Here is a 22,920-nt window from a genome sequence, read left to right as displayed (position 1 = left end):
CAATTATTTGTTCATATAGAAATGGATGCTAAATTTCAAATGGTAACAACTATGTATATAAATATACCTAGTATACAACACTAAACGTACGTCAGAATTTTTCACTAGTTTGTTATTTACGCTTGCGTTTCTGTCAATGCCGATATTTTCTGCTAATGACTCGGAGTGGATATTGGCTTACAGATAAGATTGCACTGGTATACCAACATTTTTAGACGTGTCTTGAGAATCTGGTACAAATTTATCTTCTAGACAGGTCAGTTTATTGTATATTTCAGTTTCTAGATTTTTCATTGATTCTGAAAGCTATCGTTAAAATAGATATTTTTAAATGATTAATAATCGATAGACATGTCATCTCAATTCATATTTTGGTCATACAACAAATTATGCGTACAGTTTGAAACTGACGAGCAGCAATTTAGCATGCTCATTTGAATTATCTACACATTCACATGATATAAGATCTACAGAAGAGAATTTATTGCGCCTAATTGAGTTCACGATGTTGTAAATATATTTTCGACATTCATAGAACGTACGCGTGTAGTCAAGAGACAGAAACAATTACTTTCTATTTATTTATATATACATATATATATATCTTTTATTTTTAAAGAATTGTTGTGTTACACAAGGTTCGCAAGTGCATAGGTTCATCTTGAATGTGAAATTTTCTATTTAATATTTGTTTTATCATTGACATGTTTATGGTGATCACCTGATTTAGCACGTGCACATAGACTTCAGATTTTGTATACCATGTACATATGGAACTATGATTACAGAGATGTTACACCAGGTTGTATTTAGTAAACGTTACACTATACTCTTATAGATCATGATACATTATTATTGTTAACACTCAACAAGACTACGTTCTGCATTGAGGCTCTTACTTGACACTATGCTACGGATTCACAAGAATCATGAGAATGAGAGTAAAATCATCGGACTACAACACATTTATTATATGGTACTAGATGATGCCCGCGAAATCGCGGTACAATTGGGCAAGCCACGGGGTTCTTCCTATGCATTGGTTTAAAAATGCAATTTCACATTTACAATTTTACAAATGTATGTTCATACATGTATATATACACTTTACCAAATTTACATAGTTAAGCAGATACATGTCCATTCGCTGTAACTATTCATACTCGACTCTCCCGCATGTCATATATTATATTCACTTCATGAAAGTTTTCGACACTTTCTACATGTAACACCCATCAAATATCATTTACCTCTAGTCCACAAAACTACTTGTACATTAAACTAACAGTCATTAAGACTGTCTGTTATAGTTCATCAAACAATTAACCTTCAAGTATTCAACAACGACGACCTTATCAATTTACCTATACGTAAATCTGATTACAGATTAGGAAAATTAACGAAATTAAGGTTCCATGACACAATGAATGATAGACAAGTCATGCAACATAACGTTTTATCCTAATATATATACATTTGTCCCCGACAACGATTACATACTATGAGCAAGTAGAAAAGGATATGGTAGATATCAATTCATAACACAATATCACAATATGCTTTTATTGCCGTCCTTTATCTCAAGTCACACTGACACTTCAACATAGGGCAAACACCTAACTCATCACAAGTTCAGATGTCACGATACAGTAATAGTTGGATTGATTGAAACTATTATTTTACTACTTACTAGTAGTTGGTTTTTTTTTTGTAATTTGGTTGATTATTACTTAGTAAGGTTTAGTATGTTAAATGATACCAGATATTGTGCACACAGTTACATTCGTTTTTTCTTTATTTCATATTTGGAATATGGAGGAGAAGCTCTTTGTCTGTTGTTCATTCAACCAATTGGATAAGTGATACTTATAGCGTATTTATGTGAAGAACTGACATCATGATCAACTGAAGTTATTGAAGAGGCCTAAATACATACGATCGCGTGAAAAACTGCAATTTAGAACTTTTGCTGACAAATTATCTTCATCACTGTTTATATTTACATTTGACATATTGTTAGCTTACTATTTCACCGACGTAATTTTTTCAAATACATTGTATCAACTACAAGAATAGTATTTATTGTCCGACCGAAGTCCATTTAGACTGCATAGAGATATTTTGTCCAGTAACACAATTATACAACGATTTTAGCGGACATTCCTTTCAGTCAGGCGTGGCTAGCAGCATTATAATTTCATTGTTCAAGATTGATGGCATCGCCTGTCCGTATTAATTGCTATTTCAGATGTTTCGTTTCAGAAAGCGAAGTAACTATAAATTTAAAAGCTACAAAGACAGATATTTTCCGACAAGGTATTAATTTCATTGTTCAGGATTGATGACATCGCTTTTTCGTATAAATTGCTATTCCAGCTGCTGAGTGTAAGACGAAACCTATAAACGCAAAGCATAGTGATTCGTTTTTCGTTGAAGAAATATCGGAAACCCAGTTTCCCGGAACTATTTTATAAGCAAGCTTAAAACAATACTCATGGCATTAGGATATTGTAAAAGGATTATAGCGGACATTCCTTTCGATCAGGTGCGGCCACAAGCGCTAGTTCTAAAGGTATTGAGGACAGCATGATACAATCACTGGGACTTTGGAAAACAGATAGTTTTAAACGCTACAGTAGAACATTTAAATCGGATATTAAATCCGCGATCGGTTATGACTTTGTAACATGTCCTACATCCTAGCCTTGTGTCTTTTCTTTTCACGTTGATCTCAATATTGTGGTTAAGGATTTTTATATTGACATTAATTTTCTCTAGATCAACTTTAATTTTAACAAGACACAAGGCTTCATCAGGCACAACATCTTCAAATTTTGGGGTTACTCAATATGCAACTTGGGCAGGCAACATAACGTTACATATTTCGTTTTGGGCTATGATATTTTATTTTGGCCAAATATAATATCGTTCCCCAAAATTTTCTGAGTAGTTAGGGTGCCTACGTACCTTAACGAGGAATAGTCTCATCTTGATTGCTCAACAGCTCTATTTCACGTCGGTCTATGCCCACAAAGATTTACTCTTATGCGGTACCACGTGGAAAATCAAGTAAGGCTATACCGCTCGGGAACGGCTTGCTAAAGTACTCTGAGACAAGTAGACTGGTAGACGTACACACACGTGTATGCAAATACCCCTATGGTGACGCATTTCTGTCAAAGATATGTGGCTAGCTCAGGCACAGTATTTTAGCGGCACATTATCCTTAATTATCTGAGAACACACTATCATTTTATGTACATACTGTGTGCTTTGTGTCAACTGCAGGTAGCATGTAATTTGTTTTGTTCCTGATTTACAATATGACAGAACTGAGTGAATTACATGATACTAAAGAAAAAATATCCTCAAGCATTCACACAGTGTGCCGCGCACACTGCTCGGATAGTTAAGTATAATGTTGGCGTCAGTTAGTTTACATTCATCGCTTCTTATTCAATGACGCCAAGGAAGTTTTCTGTAACATAACGTGTTGCCCTTAAGCCCAAATATTTGCATAATAAAAATAATTAGTTTATCATGTTTTATATTTTTTCAGTACTTCAACAATATCAGACTGGGTATCTGAAATACTTCCTGCTGGACGTTTACAGGCTTTTATATCAACAATAACTACTTTTGTAATTATGGTATAGTGTCTGTGATCGTTCTTATAAGAGTGGTCGTTAATAGCTATCAATTATCTGCGGTCAAGGTTTATTTATATTTAGCTGTATATCTCTAATCATTGTTCACGCTAGTAATTCTCTTATCAATTGGTCTATTAAGGTCAACGCATTGAGGTTTTATTAGTTAATTGGCTTTGGTCTGCTGTGTCGGTACTTACTTAGATCATACGCTTGGTGTGTATTTTATTATTTTTGAAACATGTTATATAAATTAGAAATTTTTAATTGATGTTTATATTAGTGTTTCATGTTCTGTCCGACTCGGCTTCTGTCAAAAATCCATTATTTATTTAGGTGGACGATACACATTTTATTACTAGATTTATGATGTCTGTGGTCGAGACGGCAATGTTTTCTTAACCGTCTCATGAACTTGGTGCACGTGTTAATTTTCAATCTTTGTCAGGACTATTCAGTCAGTTGCATTAATTAGCTAGTAGCAGTAGCAGTGCAAAAAATTCAAATCAACCCTCCAGCCACCCCAACACCGCCGAATTTTTTTTTTTTTTTTTTTTTTTTTTTTTTTTTTTTTTTTTTTTTTTTTTTTTTTTTACGAAGATGTTGTGCCTTTATGGTTCACGTTATGTTACTATTATAAATGTTAAGGCCAGACATTTATGAACATTTTCTGAGTAGTTAGGGTGCCTACGTACCTTAACGAGGAATAGTCTCATCTTGATTGCTCAACAGCTCTATTTCACGTCGGTCTATGCCCACAAAGATTTACTCTTATGCGGTACCACGTGGAAAATCAAGTAAGGCTATACCGCTCGGGAACGGCTTGCTAAAGTACTCTGAGACAAGTAGACTGGTAGACGTACACACACGTGTATGCAAATACCCCTATGGTGACGCATTTCTGTCAAAGATATGTGGCTAGCTCAGGCACAGTATTTTAGCGGCACATTATCCTTAATTATCTGAGAACACACTATCATTTTATGTACATACTGTGTGCTTTGTGTCAACTGCAGTTAGCATGTAATTTGTTTTGTTCTTGATTTACAATATGACAGAACTGAGTGAATTACATGATACTAAAGAAAAAATATCCTCAAGCATTCACACAGTGTGCCGCGCACACTGCTCGGATAGTTAAGTATAATGTTGGCGTCAGTTAGTTTACATTCATCGCTTCTTATTCAATGACGCCAAGGAAGTTTTCTGTAACATAACGTGTTGCCCTTAAGCCCAAATATTTGCATAATAAAAATAATTAGTTTATCATGTTTTATATTTTTTCAGTACTTCAACAATATCAGACTGGGTATCTGAAATACTTCCTGCTGGACGTTTACAGGCTTTTATATCAACAATAACTACTTTTGTAATTATGGTATAGTGTCTGTGATCGTTCTTATAAGAGTGGTCGTTAATAGCTATCAATTATCTGCGGTCAAGGTTTATTTATATTTAGCTGTATATCTCTAATCATTGTTCACGCTAGTAATTCTCTTATCAATTGGTCTATTAAGGTCAACGCATTGAGGTTTTATTAGTTAATTGGCTTTGGTCTGCTGTGTCGGTACTTACTTAGATCATACGCTTGGTGTGTATTTTATTATTTTTGAAACATGTTATATAAATTAAGATTTAAGATAGAAATGTGTTTATATGGCTGAAAAGACATCCCAAATAACAGTTCTGCACTTAATTGACTACACTATATCATTTTTTCGTTTTTAGTATGATTTTCTGTTTCTGTCTTGAGGAATTGATTATTTGTGTGTTTGTCAAGTAAAATCTTCCTTCTTGATTTGGTTTATTCATAACTCCATTTAAGCTGGTGAAATTTTGTGGATTTTGGTGCACTGTCAATGCAGATGATATATGTAAATATAAATATATATGACCTAGAAAGAACCTTGATTATAAAAAGATGGAGAAGTGGTTAAAGTTATTTGAGTTTTTCCGATCGTTCTCTTTATTGGAAACAGTTTGTATGAATGTCACCATTTAAGATTTACGTTTAACCTTTTACTTAATTCCTATAATTCTATAATGATAGTAATGAGCGTTTATCTTTATAAAGATATAAGATAGGGTCTGATTAACAATGCAACTATTCACCAGAAATCCAACGACGAATATAAGCAATTAAAACTACCGTAAAGCCTTCAACAATTAGAAACACCCATACCGTGTAGTCAGCTACTTACGGAACCCACATGAAAAATTTGAAACAATTCAAACGAGAAAAATAACGGCTTATTTTATAAATGATAATACAATTTACGAAAAACTTATATGACAACCATGACAACGACAACCACTTTATTACGGACTCCTGACTTTACACAGGTACATAAAGAAAGTGGCGGCGTTAAACATATTTGTGAGCGCTCAACCCTGATGAATGATAAATAAAAACTTCTGATTTCTAAAAAACCACATATAAATTTAATTCAAGAAATTGTTTTGTTCTCTCGTTTGAATTGTTCCACAGTTTTCATGTTTGGTCTTTTTATTGACGGTTATACGGTATGGATTTTACTCATTGTTGAAGGCCGTACTTTTATACCAAATAATTGACTCAAAAGACACTTTCTTTATTTATTATTTAGTTTCCATTTTAAAAAGAAATGGATTTTACCATGTGATTCTGTACCAATTGGACACATCCCATCTTTTCTTTGTATTTTAATATACATAAATGTATTTACCAAATTCAACTAAAAGTGGAGGGGTGGATGAATTAATGAGAGCTTGTTTTGCTAGTCTTATAGTCTAGAGCTAAGAATGTTTAATGAATGGAATTTTGTAGTAAAATAAAAAAAAATGGCAAGAATAGGGGTGTCTGGCATAGTTCTTACGCCAGATTTTGTTTATCTTTTTTATTAATTTATCCAATTTCATACCTATCGATCCTTTGTGAAATTATCTGAATAAGTTTTATATGTAAATAAAAGATGAAGTCTATATACAGGTTGTGTATCAGTTATCAGAACTTGTAATAGGTTTAGATCGGTGGAGCATAGAGTAGTGTTAAAACAGCATGTAGTCATACCTGTATTACTGTAACAATAATATACTCCTACCTCACATGTGCCCTCGGCAAAACCTACATCAAGAATGTACACAAAGTAAGATCAAGTATAAAGTAATATTGTGTAAGAATTACGTTTTATCAATCACCCCATGTGGCTTGACACCTACAGCTTCCAATTTCAAACAAGACCCGAAATTGCAAATCACCTGTACATCAAGCCTGTGACCTATGATGGCTTCATCGATCACGATTGTAATATGCCTTGTAAAAGTGAACGAAACACAGTTTGTGGTTAGGGGTTTGAACAAAGTCCCATCTCCACGCCTTCTAATTCTGTAGGTTATTCGAAAAACGGAAAATATGATTTTAATATTATTCTTAATTCTATTGTTGCATCCAGCAGCAGCACATATAACCGTTGTATGCGACTTTGATACTTTTTCTTCGTAAATAAATGAAGCTAAAATTTTGCGCTATTCCCTACTGTCAATATTGCTGATTGTCACCAGTGACGTAGCAGCCTCGTTCTGAGTGACTTTCGGGAAGGACATGTGCAGATCAATCAGGTCGATAGATTGATGTATTTGATTACATATTTTACCAATTATTTGACACGTATACTTCAATCGATGTATTTTTGGTGAAAGTTATTTATGAATAAACATATTGGAACACAAATTGAAAATCGTGTCATGTCTCTAAACTTTTTATAATCTCATAACGTTTTTTAAATCTCTTATATATGACAGCTGAGACGTTTCAAATACTAGTATACTCACAGGCTCCTGTCCTAGGACAAGCACATAAAGAATGTGGCGGTGTTCCCTATTTCCCTGTTCCACACCTAGATTTGGTGATGTCTGTCAGAACTGTTTTTGATTGAATGTTATGAGCTTAGGTCGTTGGTTTCTCTTTTAAAAAGATTTACCTTTTGAAGCATATATATACTATATATTATCAATCCGTCTATATGTTATAGGTTTATCTCATTGTTGAAGGCCGTACGGTTGCCTATAATTGCCTACATTCACTTTATTTGAACTTTGGTGGATAGTTGTCTCATTGGCAATTATGTTGCAGGGCTAAACATGTTTGTGCTACTTAACCACAATAAGTTCTGAATATGTTTAAAATAATATATATGTATGTTAGACGTGAAACGTACATTTATAAAAAGATTTTTTTTAATTTCCGTTATATAAATACAGGAATCTAAGTATAAAGGAAGTTTTCGAATGTGTAACTATTTAATTTGTTTAGAATGACAAAAATAATATGAATACAATTAAGAAATATAATTAGGTGGACTCAACACATGAATTGCCTTGTTCGATATATTTGTCAGGACATTCGCATGTATACGCTGGTTCTCCTGTAGGATTCGGTAAGCACAAGTGAGTGCAGCCACCGTTGTTGCTGTCACAGGGATTTGTACCTGAAATTTGAATAACATTATATCATATTATCATTAATTGAGTTGAAATACTATATATAACAAATTCAGAGTTTATGTTTTCATTGCATACTTTATTAAGTTCCAACAAAAGAACTTAAAAACGTAGAGTAAACTTGTAAATGCTGTTGAAGATTTAATTTTCTGTATTGGTCGAGTAAAAGTTACCATCAGTTACCTGTTACCGTCAGTTGGTGTTTTATTTATTAACAGAAGCGTTACATAAGAAGATCAAACTGCTTATATCTTCAGCCAACTATTTTTACTTCATTTGTAAAAACTCAGTTTTGTTTGAGCCGATTAAGATATTGAAACGCCTAATAATCTTTCTGTAAATCAAACGCGTCGTGGGAAGATACACATGTTGGGACATGACGTCAACGATGTTGAAAAAACATTATGCTTTAAGACAAAGCAATATCTAACCTTGCTTTAGAATAGATAATTTCTTTTCCAAAAATTCGAAAAGATTTACAATTTTCAAAATTATAGTCTATACGTCTCTTTAATACAGTGTAAAAAGTAAACAAATATACCGAACTCCAAGGAAAATTTAAAACGGAAAGTCCTTTTTCAAATGGAAAAATAAAAAGCTCAAATACATAGTGTAAATCATGTAACATACAGTTGACATTCAGACAAGAAAAGAAACCTTCCAACAAAATGGACCCCAAGGGTGACTGCATGGGGAATAGACATATGGTCGCTTAAGATCATCATTCGACTGGCAGTAAAACCCTTACCAAAATGGCGCGTCAGTTTGGCTGTGCGGGATGTACAAGTACACAGCCACGTCTGGTCAAAATGGGGACGTTAAATCCGATGTCTATTGTAGAGAGAGTGCCACGCTCTCTGCACGTTAACAACCATTGTAACAAATCTTTCAGGGATCTGAAGGTGGCCTGCTGCAAGGCAAAATTACTGTCCCTATCCAATATACCCTCATTTTTTTTCAGCAATCTAATTAATATATATATCTCTGATTTCGTTGACGCAAGTTATGATTGATCGATATTTTAATTAGATTGATTTTCCAGTGGCAGTCTAAACTTCTCCGACCTTTTTCCCGGACAACCTCTGTTACAGGACCTTCCTATTGTATTTGTAGATCCTAGTCTTGAACAGGCAGGAGATATTTGCCACTGGACCATAAGCAACCAACAATCAATCAATCCAAATAATCGTCAGTATGGTGATTTGTTAGGTTCAATTGACATTCCCTCTTCTCTTTTTGATAACATCAGTGTCCCGTTTAAATGTACATTTTATCATTTAATGGGAAAATTCAAAAGTGACGATAAGTGGGGAATTAAAGTCCAAGGATATGGTGATAAACCCAACTTTTGGTGACATTTTTTAAGCTTAAAGAAAATTTCTACAAAAAGTTCCTGTTTAAAATCATCTACGAAAAATTGGGAATTTCTGACGGTTACTGGTACTCGAGCAGTACAGAAACAAATATCTTGTAATTTTTTGAAAAACATTTAATCTACACATTGAATATATGGATGTCCATGTAGCCGTTTGTTTTAATTTTTGTATTACATCAGTTTTTAACAATTGACCCCATCATACTGTTTCTAAATATTCTTAGCAATTGGTTTCAAGTAATGTCATTACCTCAATTTTAGAGTTAATCGTTGTTACTTTTGAATAATAAATGTATTTTTTTAGATGTTCTATTGCCCTTTTGTTCAAATAGTTTTGTTCGTCTCATAATTTTATCAACTGTAATTAATGCGAATAATTTCTTTAAAAAATCATAACTATTTTATTTACTAACCTGATATCTGTGCGAATGGATGGTATATCTTATAATCCCAAAAAATTTGTCCAAGGTCTTGCTCAGTTGTCGTTCCTGTTGACGGATTGTAGCGTATAAATGTGTCCAAGCTGTACTTTTTACCAAGGTAATACAAGTTACCCTACAAGAACAAACAACGACATATAATTTACTCTATGATTTAAAGCTTTTTTTTAAATAATCGCTTCGGTGCTGACTTTTTTCAGATAGATAGTATTGTCATAATTTCCTTCAATTTCATGATAACTGTTTTCAACATTAGTGTGTTGTTATTTTAAGGACCTTTTACGTCATAAAAAAGTTACCCAAAGACATAACGGAGGGTCTGAATAGTGGAGTTGAAGGTGGTACATAACACTACAGGGAGATAACTCTGTCCAAATCAGCTCAACGTTTTAATCACGTTCTATTGTTAAGGAAATATTAAGCTTTTCAATGATCAAAATTAGTTTTTGTCAAACTGCTATTGATCCAATGAAATTTTTCCTATAAAGTGTGTGGTTCAAGTTTTTTGAAATTTTTATATTTTTGTCAAAGGGTCAAAGTAAATATTTTGTCAATATTTTATGAAAATTAAACGAGCCAAATTAATTTTAGTCAAGGTGTTTGGTACCACCTTAAAGAATGGAAAATAATGGTAAAAAAGTACAGAATAGACGGCAAACATGCAAAATACATAATAAAGAAAAATAGGCTACAATAAATTGAAGAATAGAGAATAATGGGGGTTAAAATGTATAGATTAGAGATTTATAGTAAAAATGAATAAAGAATAGAGAAAAATGGTCTAAAAAATTGTAAGAATAACGAAATGGATGAGCATCATAACGATGTTCATAACATTTACATGTAATATTCGCATCAAAAGTAAAATCAATAGAAGCACAAGCAGCAAGTGATAAAATGTACCACTAAGATGGTTTAGTAGAAAGATGAATATGCCTTAAAATACTGATCATTTTATCCTTTGATCTCTACAATACTGTTCAAATCATGCCACTGTTATTATAAAAAATTTTTAATATAAATAGTTTGATCTACTGTCGACAACCATCTCTTATCCTATAGATGTCTTGAGTCGTCTGGTTGCTGTATCGTTGTTATTAATCCCGTATCCCCTTTTATTTATAGAAAAAGAAAAATAGAACAGTAACTGAAGACTATGAAGTATTTATAGATTAAGGTTAAGCATTGGCTATGTCTTCAACCGAGGCTACTATTTCAATGTTAGACACAACATGATTGTTCTTAGTATTATAAATGACTGTCATTTCTAACTGAAACAAGTATGAAAATAATTTCAAAATATCCGTTATGTAAACTAAAGCATGAAACGGAAAAAAGAAATCCTAAAATCTTGACAGACTATAAACAACGTTTCTTTTGAATTTCTTGTACTTCAGATTTAAAGAATTATTCCTTCCATAAAGCGCTTTGATGATAAATGTATATGATCACGTGACTTATGCGAAATGGACATACATTTACTTGCTCTCATAAATATTCCTTGATATTGTTAAAGAACCTCGGATTGTGAGTAAAACATATTGAAATACTGATAAATGTTGACATACGGGATATCTCATGCCATAAACGGGGGAAAGATATCAAGGACAGTAGCGGTAGTGTTTCCATACAATAATGTAAACCAAAACATTTGTAAGACTTTCCAGAAAAAAAATCACAAAGTCAAATTGGTCATTTTGGAACCTAATTTACCTTATTTCTCATACAATGATTGTTGAAATTATTCACAATATGGTGTATATATAAGTGTAAATTAGCTGTATTTGGCAAAAACTTTCGGATTTCTGAGCCTTAAATGCTCTTCAACTTTGTTTTTGATTCAAATATCGGTGATGAGTCTTTTGTAGACGAAACGTACGTCTGGCGTAAAAAAATCTAATTCTATTATGATGAGTTTACTAGGCTTTAAGATCGGTACTTTGTATCGTGTGTCTTTAAGTTCGTTTTTGTTTTGGCTTAGTGTCGATCTGATGAGTTAAAACATATTTAACAGTTTGTTCATATGGTGTTGTATCACTACTCTTCATGTTTTTATTGGCCTGTTCCAAGATAGGGAGCTTATGATATAGTGCTTGTCGTTGGGTGTTGTCATTCATAATTGTTTTTCGATTATTGTTGTAGTATACATTTGGCCGTTGTTCTTTTTCTTCTTTTGAATTATGTCTCATTTTATCAACCAGGAGCATTAAGCTTACTATTCAGTTTGGATTTTTATTATTGTTGAAGGCCGGAAGGAGATTTCTCGTTGTTCATATATTTGTCCTTTGATGCCTCATTGACAATCATACGACATATTCCTGTTTTTATATTGTACATGTTTTCGTTGGGCTGACATAAAACGTTGACATTGACGTAAACCCAACTTCGACTTTTTGTCAGATATTCAGAATCCACAGGTTTATTCCTGTGTTGACAATAAGAAATTTTGCCCGCTAACCTCGACTTTTCCTTTCAAAATTTTATAACATATTGTTTAAATAGCTATTCATGAAATTTAGTAAAATCCTTGTTTTTTTCATATTTTTTTTAAAGAAAAAAGGTGCCAATGTTAATTGTATGAAAAATCGAGAGAGAACCATTCATGTTATTTTGAAACAGAGTAGCGAATATCCTTAATGTTCAAATGTCTTTGAAGAATTATAATAATAGACATATCAACTATTATATAAGCTACTTACCTGATAACATGTGAGAGATTTAGAATTGTACACATTTGTCAATTCTTGTCTGTTATCGCTTCCATCCGATTTCATCGAGCTAATTCTAGCATACAATTGTTCTTTGTAGTATATCCGATCAGTTTGGAGATCTTAAAGTAGATAGATGTTATAATATGATTATTTAAACTATTATTTGTGAAACTCTTGATTGTTAAAGAAATTAGGAAATTTCGCGTAAATAATGCCCCAATTTTGCACGACTGTTAACATACCTAAACGAGAAAGTGTGCGTCATCTCGTAAAATCTTTTGATTAACATTTAAAGTAGTTTATGAGATTTTACAATATCAAAAGAACTAGTAATTTTATCGTATGTTTTTTAAGTATTGATATTTTTGCTGTGTATCAAAAAAAAATCTTTTTAATTTCTTTTCCTAATTGAAGAATTCTCAATGTTAATAAAAAAACATAACTAAACTGGTTTGAAGGCTGAAGGTCATTAAATTGATCAAACTCCTTATTCACTTTTCAAGGGGAAAAGCTCTGTCCAATTATATATAGTCACATCGGTTTTTTGAAAGTCAATTTCAATGCAATTATCCAAACCTCAAACGGTAAACTACATATTAAAAGACCCTATACAATCGATACAATTCCTGATGAAAAATGATTTATTGTCCGTTTCAACTGTGAAAATCCTAAAACGCCCTTCCGTAAGTGCATATTATGTAAATACAACATCCAATATGAAAAGCAAATCAAAATAATGTTTAAGCATATCAAAATAATATTTTCAAGATTTTTACAGAAGGTACAAATCACAAAAGTCAAATTGTATAACTTACCAATAGCTATATCAGAACCTACATCTGTTGCAGTGAAGTAAACATCGCTATAAATAACCTTTCTGTCACGTCCGTTCATTCCTATTCTCTCTATTCCATTTGAAGAAGTAAAATAAATATATCTAAAAGGAATACATTACAGTCAAATTAAACATTGTCAACCGGTGCATGTACATTTGTTATTTTATCATTAACCCATCTATTTATATGCAGCTTTTTTTAAGGATGTTAATTCTTGTTATTAATTTTATCCGTTTTTTGTGTTTAATTTTTTTGGGGGAGGTGGTTTTTATTTCAGCTTGAAATCCCATAATATTTAGTGCTTTTGCATTGTTGAACTTCTTCATCGTCGATAGGAGGCTCAATTTAACAAAAAAATATATTAGAAAACATTTTGTCTTGGAATAAACATGTTTATATTGTCACTGAAATCATTTCTTACGTGTTTTCTTTGGCAATATACAATATAACAGGATATTTGATGAAACTAATGTAAGAAATGTTTTCGTCATTAATGTTCAAAAACTAAAAATTCAAAATACGTAAGTATAAAAAGAAACAAAAAATAACATTTAAGAGAAAACAAAACAAAACAGTTAGAATTAAAACCCCGATAAGAAACGTTTGGGCTTTCGGAAGATGGTGACTTCATTTTTTTCAACTGAAAATATATTTGAAATATCATTATTTGAAATATCATAAGTAAACAAATATGACAGCGTTTTGCATGGCTACCAGGTAAGTGATACCCTGAATGTGTTCACCGGCAGATACGTCGATCCAGTGTTAGAAGTACAAATATATCCAGGTTAATCTGAAGCTAGTTTAGCTATTCACATGAAAATAACGCAAACAGGACCTCGAAACTTGAATGATAATTTAAGCAGTACGGGCAAAAATATGACTGAACCACTGATGTCAAGAGGATGATAGGCGTTATGTTGCATCCATAACAAAATAAACATGTTTTTGCATGACAGTTTAAGACATTGAGTCAATGTAAAATGACGATCAACAAAAAGAAAAAGCGATAAGAGATAAGGCAAATCTGTATATTGAATTCGATTGTTCTTCTCATTAATTTGTCAAATAAGTTTTTTTATATTAAAATTAAAATTTTCCCATTACGAAGAACAAATTTTTTTACGTCATGAAAAAAAGGCCTCAGCAAAGATATCAGACTTATGATTTTATTACATCAGATGCGCATTTCGTCTTCAACATCCATCAGTGATGCTCAAGACAAAACAGTTAAAAGGGGAAATAAAGAACGAAGTTGAAAAACATTGAGGACCAATAATTTCGAAAGGTTTTCGAAAACATCCATAAATAAAAATAAACGTTGGAAAACTTTTGTTTTGTTTGAATCAAACACTGAATCATACATAGATACCTAAATAATATACACTCTGTTTTAAATTTTTGTAGTTTTTGTGTCAACCAAAAAAAAAAAACGATGGTTCAAAATGTATTTGATCTGTTTAAATTTTCTTTATTCTAAATTTCACTTAAAATTCGAAAGCTTTTATTCCAAAAATCTGGTTAATAATAACTTTTCATGGAAAGTTTTTAAAAAAAAGTTTCGACATAAAAATAAGATGTGGTAAGATAGCCAATTTGACAACTATCTATTGGAGACCATATGACGTTGATTGAAGCATTTGTAGTTAACCGTACGACCTTCAATAATGAGCAAACCCATCCATTTGGAAAGCTATAAAAGACACCAAACTTCACAAAAGTTTATTTTCTGCAACAAACCAGTTCAGACATATTCAAACTTTCAGTTAGCAATACAATTATTTTTGTGCGCTTGGCAATTTAATTTTTGAGATTGTAAATCTTCTTAATATTCAATATCATATACGGAAGCTTATAATTTTCAATGAAAGTAAGTACCGACCGGTTTGCTTGTCGAAAACAAAATTAAAAGGGCAATTTTTTCAACCTTTAAACAAGGTATTACGTTATAGAGAAAGTTCAAATAACTGTCCATTCCTTGGAAATAACGGAGCGGAGGCCGGTTGATCTTTAACTTACTATAAATTCACCTAAAATTTAAAAAAATGAATCTACAGAATATAACATTTTAAAGAATTTTATTTCATTTTGTAATGATTTTCTTTTCATTATTTCCTTGTTGTACCCATTAATCCGCAGGCAAAATTTTAAGATCGAGTTGACCATCTACTCACTTAACGAAGTATCTATGAACAGTAGAATCATTACTACAGAAATATCTTGAATAAAGTTCATCCAGATTTATGTTTTAAATCATTTGATAAGCACGTCTTTCTTGTAGTGGGATCGAAAGGATATTTATTTTTTGTCTTTAAGAAGTATTTCAGGAGAAAACAAACCAAAAGTTTGTGCATTTACGTAAAATCCGCATGATTAAAACATTTCTGAATTCCGTTTTTTATGTTTTTAACTTAAGTGAAAAACTACTTTCTCATTTCATTAAAAAAATTCAAGATTAACTCCGCCAATGTAACTGTAATATATGCCACTGCCAATATAACTGTAATATTCGCCACTTGAAATTTAACAACAGTGAATGAATTTGATTATGTTACGCGTTTCTGTAATCGAAAATTGAATATAAACAGCGCCTCATATTAAACAGAAGCCTTATTAAAGTTTTATTCATGCCCTCAAATTCTATTCATTTGTAAATTACATAAATTATAACAACGAACATTTAGATAATATACCGAATATGCTATTTTGACCTATCAGTTTCTTGAACAATTTATTCTTTTAAACCACAATATTATTGAAGAAACTATCCGAGTAACTCTTCTGTTTTCGATGTGTATATTAAAACGCAACACATGATTTTTGCTGTACAAAATCAAAATGCAACATTATAACTTTCAACAAGATGGATATTTAAAAGACAGGCGAAAGATACCAAAGGGTCGTTTAAACTCATATAAGTCGAAAATAAACCGACAACGCCATAGCTAAACAAGTAAAAAGACAAACAGACAAACTACAGTACACAAAACACAACATAGAAAACCAAAGACTGAGCAACAAGAACCCCACCAAAAACTGCGGGTGATATCAGTTGTAAAGTCAAAAGCAAATCCTTAAGTGGAATGTATTTTTTTCTCTAATTTTCATTATTGAATAAATTAAATGTTTTCAATATTACAAAAGAATTCAACTGAGTTAACAAGGTTAATATTTTGCAGATGAATAGAAGAGGAATGGCACGCAATGAATAAAATCTGTGGCAGAATTTCAGCCAAGTTTTGCATCGGAAAACAAACTGCAGATACTGTTGTTGAATTTTATTTAATACGATACTTCATTTTACACGATGGAATTACGAATCGCAAATAAAAGCTTTTTTTTTTTATAATGAAATATTTGATGTTAGTTGTATTACTACAATCCAACCTAAAAAGAAAACCCTTACCAGCCGTTCTACTAAGTTTTCATGTTCATTCAATATCGAGATACGCCCGTTAGAATTTTTCCATTGATGAACACTTCTTTTAAATGCCCATGAAACTATCCATGAGGTAAAACGTCCGGATGAATGAAATGAACAATTTATAAATAACACATAGCTGAGAGTGTGATAGAGCAGATTGTTACCCCGAGAAAACAGTGTCAACTGAGGCGAAGCTAAGGTTGACAATGTCTTTTCGAGGGGTAACAATCTGCTCTTTCACCCTCTCAGATATGTGTTATTTAATTTATTATACTGAATGTTCTGTTATTACTGTCTATAAAATTTCAAATTCAAAGTAATAAACTATGACGTCTTGTACATAACAACCATCCGTATTTAATAAAGCGCACACTTGATCAAGCGTCTCCGTAAAGGGTAATAGAGTATATACCATAGAATAGAGTAAATTAACACCCTCGTATAAGCCAATCAAAATATTGTATTTTTACGTGAAGTATAATAAAGTAAACTGTCTCCCTCGTATTAACCAAATCTGGCATTTTGACCTGAAGTATAATGATAAAAAATATCTGTCCATTCCAGAAAAATAATGGAGAGTTGAACAAAAGACTTACGTCACAGGTGTATTTCCATGAAAATGATTTTATATACTTGATAAAAACATATTTTTTCTATGCAAGAAAATTATGATAAGCATACTTTTTATACGGATCCAGTACCGGTTTCTTTATACTATTTATATCTAAAACAGCAAGAGTCTTTGCCATTGTTCCATCAAGGTTTGAAACATACAAAGTATCATTCTTCTGTAAGTCTATCCAGAAAATTTTGTCATGAACCCAGTCTACAGCATATTGATAAAAGTCAAAAAGACTAGTAGCAATGATCGTTTCTTTGGGTGTAAAACCACCATCATCTCGAAGTTTTACCCTACAATGTAAATATACAAAAAATTGTTTTAAGTTTAAGAAAGAGGCATTTATTGGTTCCTTCGAATAACAAAAACAAAAGATATCTTTAGAGGCAGTAAAAGATCCTATATCAAAGAAAAACAGAAATCACGGCAAAAAAAAAGAAATTAAAAAAAACGACGAAAAGAACTTTTACTATAAGTAATATGGTGCTACTGACCCCATACGGATCCATAGAGGGTTTGTAAAATCACTAAGGAGTTAATAGTGAACCGTATAACGAATTTATCGCACACTAGACACTCGGCCAAGTTGTTTATAAAACAATCCAATGAAATACAATAACATTGATAGATAAAGTCACCATTTAAAGTAGACGTGACGTCATGATACCCTATGCAATCTTCTGAACAACTGTGGATCCATAAGGTGTCACAACGTGACGGCGTGAAACCAATCACAACGTAACTAATACACCCGAGGATCGATAAAAAAAAACATTTTTAACGAGAAATTACGTTTAAAACTTTTCTTTTTTTAATTACTATTTTGCCCAAAATATTCGTGACGATTAATACTTGGGAAACAAGTTATAAAAGCATTATTTGACACATACTGCGTCACTCATTCATGTTTTCAATCTTATTTCTACCGATTAGAAAGGGAATAATTTGAAAAGGAAGTTTTATCATTCTGTTTTTTTTTTTTAAGTTTTTGGATTGGTGGACAATTTTTATTTTAACAAAGATAATTACGTCAATTAAAGTATGTAGGTATACGGCAATTGAGATATAATACGATAATTGAGATACAATAGGCATAACAGCATTGCATTACATGTCTTTTTGTTTAATTCAATATACTCAAAAACTAAGATAATTTTCACCTATATAAGACTCCATCTGGTACTCCAGAATAGTATATGAATTTGTTTTGCCAGTGATAATCGACCGAAACAGCAAAAATAGAAGATGATTTACTAACAATATCCTTTGTATTCCAAGAAGACTCCTCTTTGATGCTGACCCCATCTTTAGCTATCAGCAAAGGTGGTTTATCTATGAATAAAAACAAAAATGTTAATTAAATGGCAGACAAAAGAGTGCAATGTAAATAAGAATAACAATTTTGCATCTTTGAAGAGTGTTATTGCGTCAGAACTTATTTTCAAATTAGTCCATGTAAAATAACAGTTCATAAATTACGTGCGTCCGAAACGCTATTATGCATTTATCTTAGTAAGGAACGTTCAAATCTAAACATTTGTTAGCCAGGGATTTAGCATTAAGTAGCAACTTTGTGAGCTATACTGACAACAGCATATCCAAAGAGAAAAGCCAAAATCATCTAAAGAGTAAAATTGCAAAAACTACCGCATTCCAAGGAAAATTCAAAACGAAAAGCCCCTTAACAAATGGAAAAATCAAAAGCTCAAACACATAAAACAAATGGAAAACAACTTTCATATTTCTTACTTGGTACAGGTGTTTCCTTGTGTAGAAAATGGTGGATTAAACCTGGTTTTATAGCTAGCCAAACCTCTCACTTGACAGGCGCATTAAATTCTATTATATTGACAACAATGTGTGTGCAAAAAAAAATAAGGTCAACTTTACCTGAGAGTTTGAACTTATCCATCAATAGAAGTATGAATATTAAATACCATCATGTATATCTATTATATAGTAATTTTTATAAATTTACTGTTTGCAAAAGTATGAATTATTCTAAATACTAAAGATTTTCTTATCCCAGACATATCACCTTAGCCGTGTTTGGAACAACTTTTTGGAACTTTTGGTCCTCAATGCTCTTCAACTTTGTACTTGTTTTGGCTTTCGTACTTTTTTTTATTTGAGCGTCACTGGTTAGTCCTGTGTGGACGAAACGCGCGTCTTGCGTATAAAATTTTAAACCTGGTACCTTTTGTTGGCTATTATTCGTATGTTTCTCTGTCCTATATGTTCTCCCATTTATTTGTATTGTAGTCCTGTCATGTAATGTTGTCATTTTAATGTTATATTTAACATTCCCATAAAAGCGGGAGGTTTTGCTAGCCACAAAACCAGGTTCAACCCACCATTTTTTTCTTAAAAATGTCCTGTACCAAGTCAGGAAAATGGCAATTGTTATCGTAAAGTTTGTTTCTGAGTGTGTTGCATTGTCGTTTGTTGTTTGTTTACTTCAGTGTTTCTGTTGTTTCGTTGTCAAAATGTACTATATTGTATAGTTTATTTGCGTAATTCTCTGTCCGTAATGTTGTACTGTATTCATGTCATGTAATGGTGTCATTTTAGTGTTATATTTAACATTGCCATAAAAGTGCGAGGTTTGGCTAGCCACAAAACCAGGTTCAGCCCACCATTTTTTTCTTAAAATGTCCTGTACCAAGTCTTGAAAATGGCCATTGTTATATTATAGTTCGTTTCTGTGTGTGTTACATTTTAATGTTGTGTTTCTGTTGTGTCGTAGTTCTCCTCTTATATTTGACGTGTTTCCCTCAGTTTTAGTTTGTAACCCGGATTTGTTTTTTTTCTCAATCGATTTATGAATTTCGAACAGCGGTATACTACTGTTGCCTTTAAATACCACATTTAACATTGTAACACATACCATTTACTAAAAGCAATACTAAAAAATGTATGCTTTTTTCACGTATTTCAGTTACAATTTTATATGTATTTCCTGAATATAGAATTAGAGTTAAAAGAATTTTCGAAAGTTATTTCCAGATGGTGGTTTGTGGTAGCTTGTTTGCCTCGAGTTCAGGAGTCTCTGAGTTTGAATACATGTCGGGTCAAACCAAAGACTTGAAAATTGTAATTTACTGTTTCTCCGTTAAGCACACGGCATTAAGAAGTAAGAGCAAAAGAGTGGTCGGCTCGGAGTCGGAATAATGTGTCCAGGTAAGATGACTTGTCTCCCTATGTACTGTTACTTTGAGAACTAGCTCGTTAAAACTCCGGCTCGGCGTGACGGTATAAGTTCATAGCATAGTTTATATATTCATTTCACATTATCATGTTCTTGTCCTAAATATGTATTTAATTTGCAACTGGACGTTAAACAGCCATCCTTCTATCCACCCCTCTGTACAATCGTATGACGTGTCCATCCTCCCAAACGTGTCATATTCCCCCAAACGTGTCTATTTCGCCCAACATGTCCGATTTCACATCCCCTAAACGTATTCGCCAAAAGGTGTCCAGTTTAAAACGTCAAAACGTCTCAAACTCTTAGCGCTAATATGTGCTCAATGAAGTCAATAACGTTTGCGACAATTCAATGATGGGGGGCACGGTAGAAGACGTCGGGTTTCGGTTGGATTAAAAAAAATAATCGAAGCAGCTATCCAAGAAAATCTGGAGGAAAAGTTTAGTTAATCGTAAAGACAAATGTCCAAGATATGGTACACTGTGCACAGTGACGTCTGCTTTCAAATAAACAGACACCATTAAAAAAAATGAATGGCACATAAAAAAGTAATGTTTACTTCAAGCGGTTTTATTAATTTTTTATCAATATAATTATCATTGTTTTAAATTTTTGATGGAGGTACTTCACAATTAAGAAATCTAATACATTTTATCTTTCAAGTTTTCTGAGACATTCACTGTTAATAAAGTGGTCCTTTATTAGCATTAGTTTGTTCAACGCCGGTTGTTTATATTAAGCCTAATTGGAAGCTTAATTTGCAACACATAATTAACTATTTACTGTTGATTTCTTACAGTCTAGTTGCAAATATTTCATGCATATTTAGAGCAAACATACAAATTGCAATTAACTAGTTTTGTACATTTTATATCATCGTTTACTAAGTGAATTCTGTTGTACTAATATACTCCGATGATGTCTAAATAAAGGAAACAGTAGTATATCGGTGTTCAATCGATTGAAAGAAAACAAATCCGGGTTACAAACTAAAACCGAGGGAAACACATCAACTATAAGAGGAAAACAAAGGAACAACAGGAACACCGAAGTGCAACAAAAACAAACTCCAACACACATAGAAACGAACTATTTGAAAACAACTGCCATATTTCTGACTTGGTACAGGACATTGTAAGAAAAAATGGTGGATTGAACCTGGTTTCATGGCATGCCAAACCTCCCGCTTTATGACAATGTTAAAAAAATATGGCTAAAACACTACGTGACAGAAATACAGCACAAACACACGCAAGAACATTCATAACAGAGAAACGCACAAACAAATAATATAATAGTCGACACAACATGCAAACCACAGAACAACAACAAACATATTCCATCAACGAAAAACACCACAGGATATCAAAAATAGTGACGCGCTCATGTAACTAACATGCAATCTCAAACTTTATACAATTATTTTCACAATATTCGTCCGAACAATTTTCATGACAATGATGGTATGGAAAGGCAATTTTATAATTATTTGGATTACAAACGATAAGACATAAAAGATTATCCAACCGAAACCATAACAGAAATATCAAAATAAATCCATTAATGTTGGATGTACAAAACACCGAGGCACGCCGCAAAACAATGCAAATTCATTTTCAGTATAACAGTCATATCCGGGAATATGACAAAGATGGTATTGAAAGGCAATTGTATAATTATTTGGACAACAAACGGTACGACATCACGCATTATTGAACCGAAACCATAACAAAAACATCAAAAATAAATACATGAATGTTCAATGTACAAAATACAGAGACACGTCGTGTAGCAATGTAAATTCAGTATCGGTATAACAGTCATATTCGGGAATAGGTCACGTTCTGTACTTAGCAGACAGACAACATAGATGTTAAACCACAATCTAAGACGTGGTGAATATGTTTGTAATTTATGAGGGTATTGCACGACCGGCTGCCTGCAGAAGTGGTTTCAGACGTTTTTGTTTCAAAAGGACTGGACACGTTTTGGGGATTTGACACGTTCTGGCGTTTTAAATAAATGGACACGATTGGACGTTCATAAACAGAACACGTTTTGGCACCCTTTAGTAACTAGACATTTTGCAGTCCATTGACGTCATATATACACGTTTGGGGGGTGGACACGTTCTGAGTGTTACATATATATCTATATATATCTATGATGCGTTAAAGCATG

The 22,920-nt window shown here is 32.5% G+C and overlaps 1 protein-coding gene across 4 annotated transcripts in view; it reads right to left on the bottom strand.

Moving 5' to 3' along the window:
• Positions 1-7,906: 7,906 nt before the first annotated feature.
• Positions 7,907-22,920, bottom strand: part of LOC127719718 (very low-density lipoprotein receptor-like) — a 31,986-nt gene continuing 16,972 nt past the window's right edge. For 3 of the 4 annotated variants that reach the window (XM_052225956.1, XM_052225955.1, XM_052225954.1), the window contains exons 2-7: positions 18,692-18,863; positions 17,594-17,824; positions 13,468-13,589; positions 12,641-12,771; positions 9,915-10,056; positions 7,907-8,113 (exon numbers count right to left, since the gene is read on the bottom strand). In XM_052225956.1, coding sequence (XP_052081916.1) covers positions 7,977-8,113; positions 9,915-10,056; positions 12,641-12,771; positions 13,468-13,589; positions 17,594-17,824; positions 18,692-18,863 — 935 coding nt within the window. In that variant the 3' untranslated portion in view covers positions 7,907-7,976. Of the gene's footprint in view, positions 8,114-9,914; positions 10,057-12,640; positions 12,772-13,467; positions 13,590-17,593; positions 17,825-18,691; positions 18,864-19,421; positions 19,481-22,920 lie in introns of all 4 variants that reach the window. The other variant, XM_052225957.1, reaches the window with a different exon arrangement.

Source organism: Mytilus californianus, unplaced genomic scaffold, assembly GCF_021869535.1.
Source record: "Mytilus californianus isolate M0D057914Y unplaced genomic scaffold, xbMytCali1.0.p SCAF_11, whole genome shotgun sequence".
In the NCBI taxonomy this organism is placed as follows: Eukaryota; Metazoa; Mollusca; class Bivalvia; order Mytilida; family Mytilidae; genus Mytilus; species Mytilus californianus.
The sequence above is the reverse complement of the archived record's forward strand: the minus strand, read 5'-3'. Positions and strand labels throughout refer to the sequence as shown.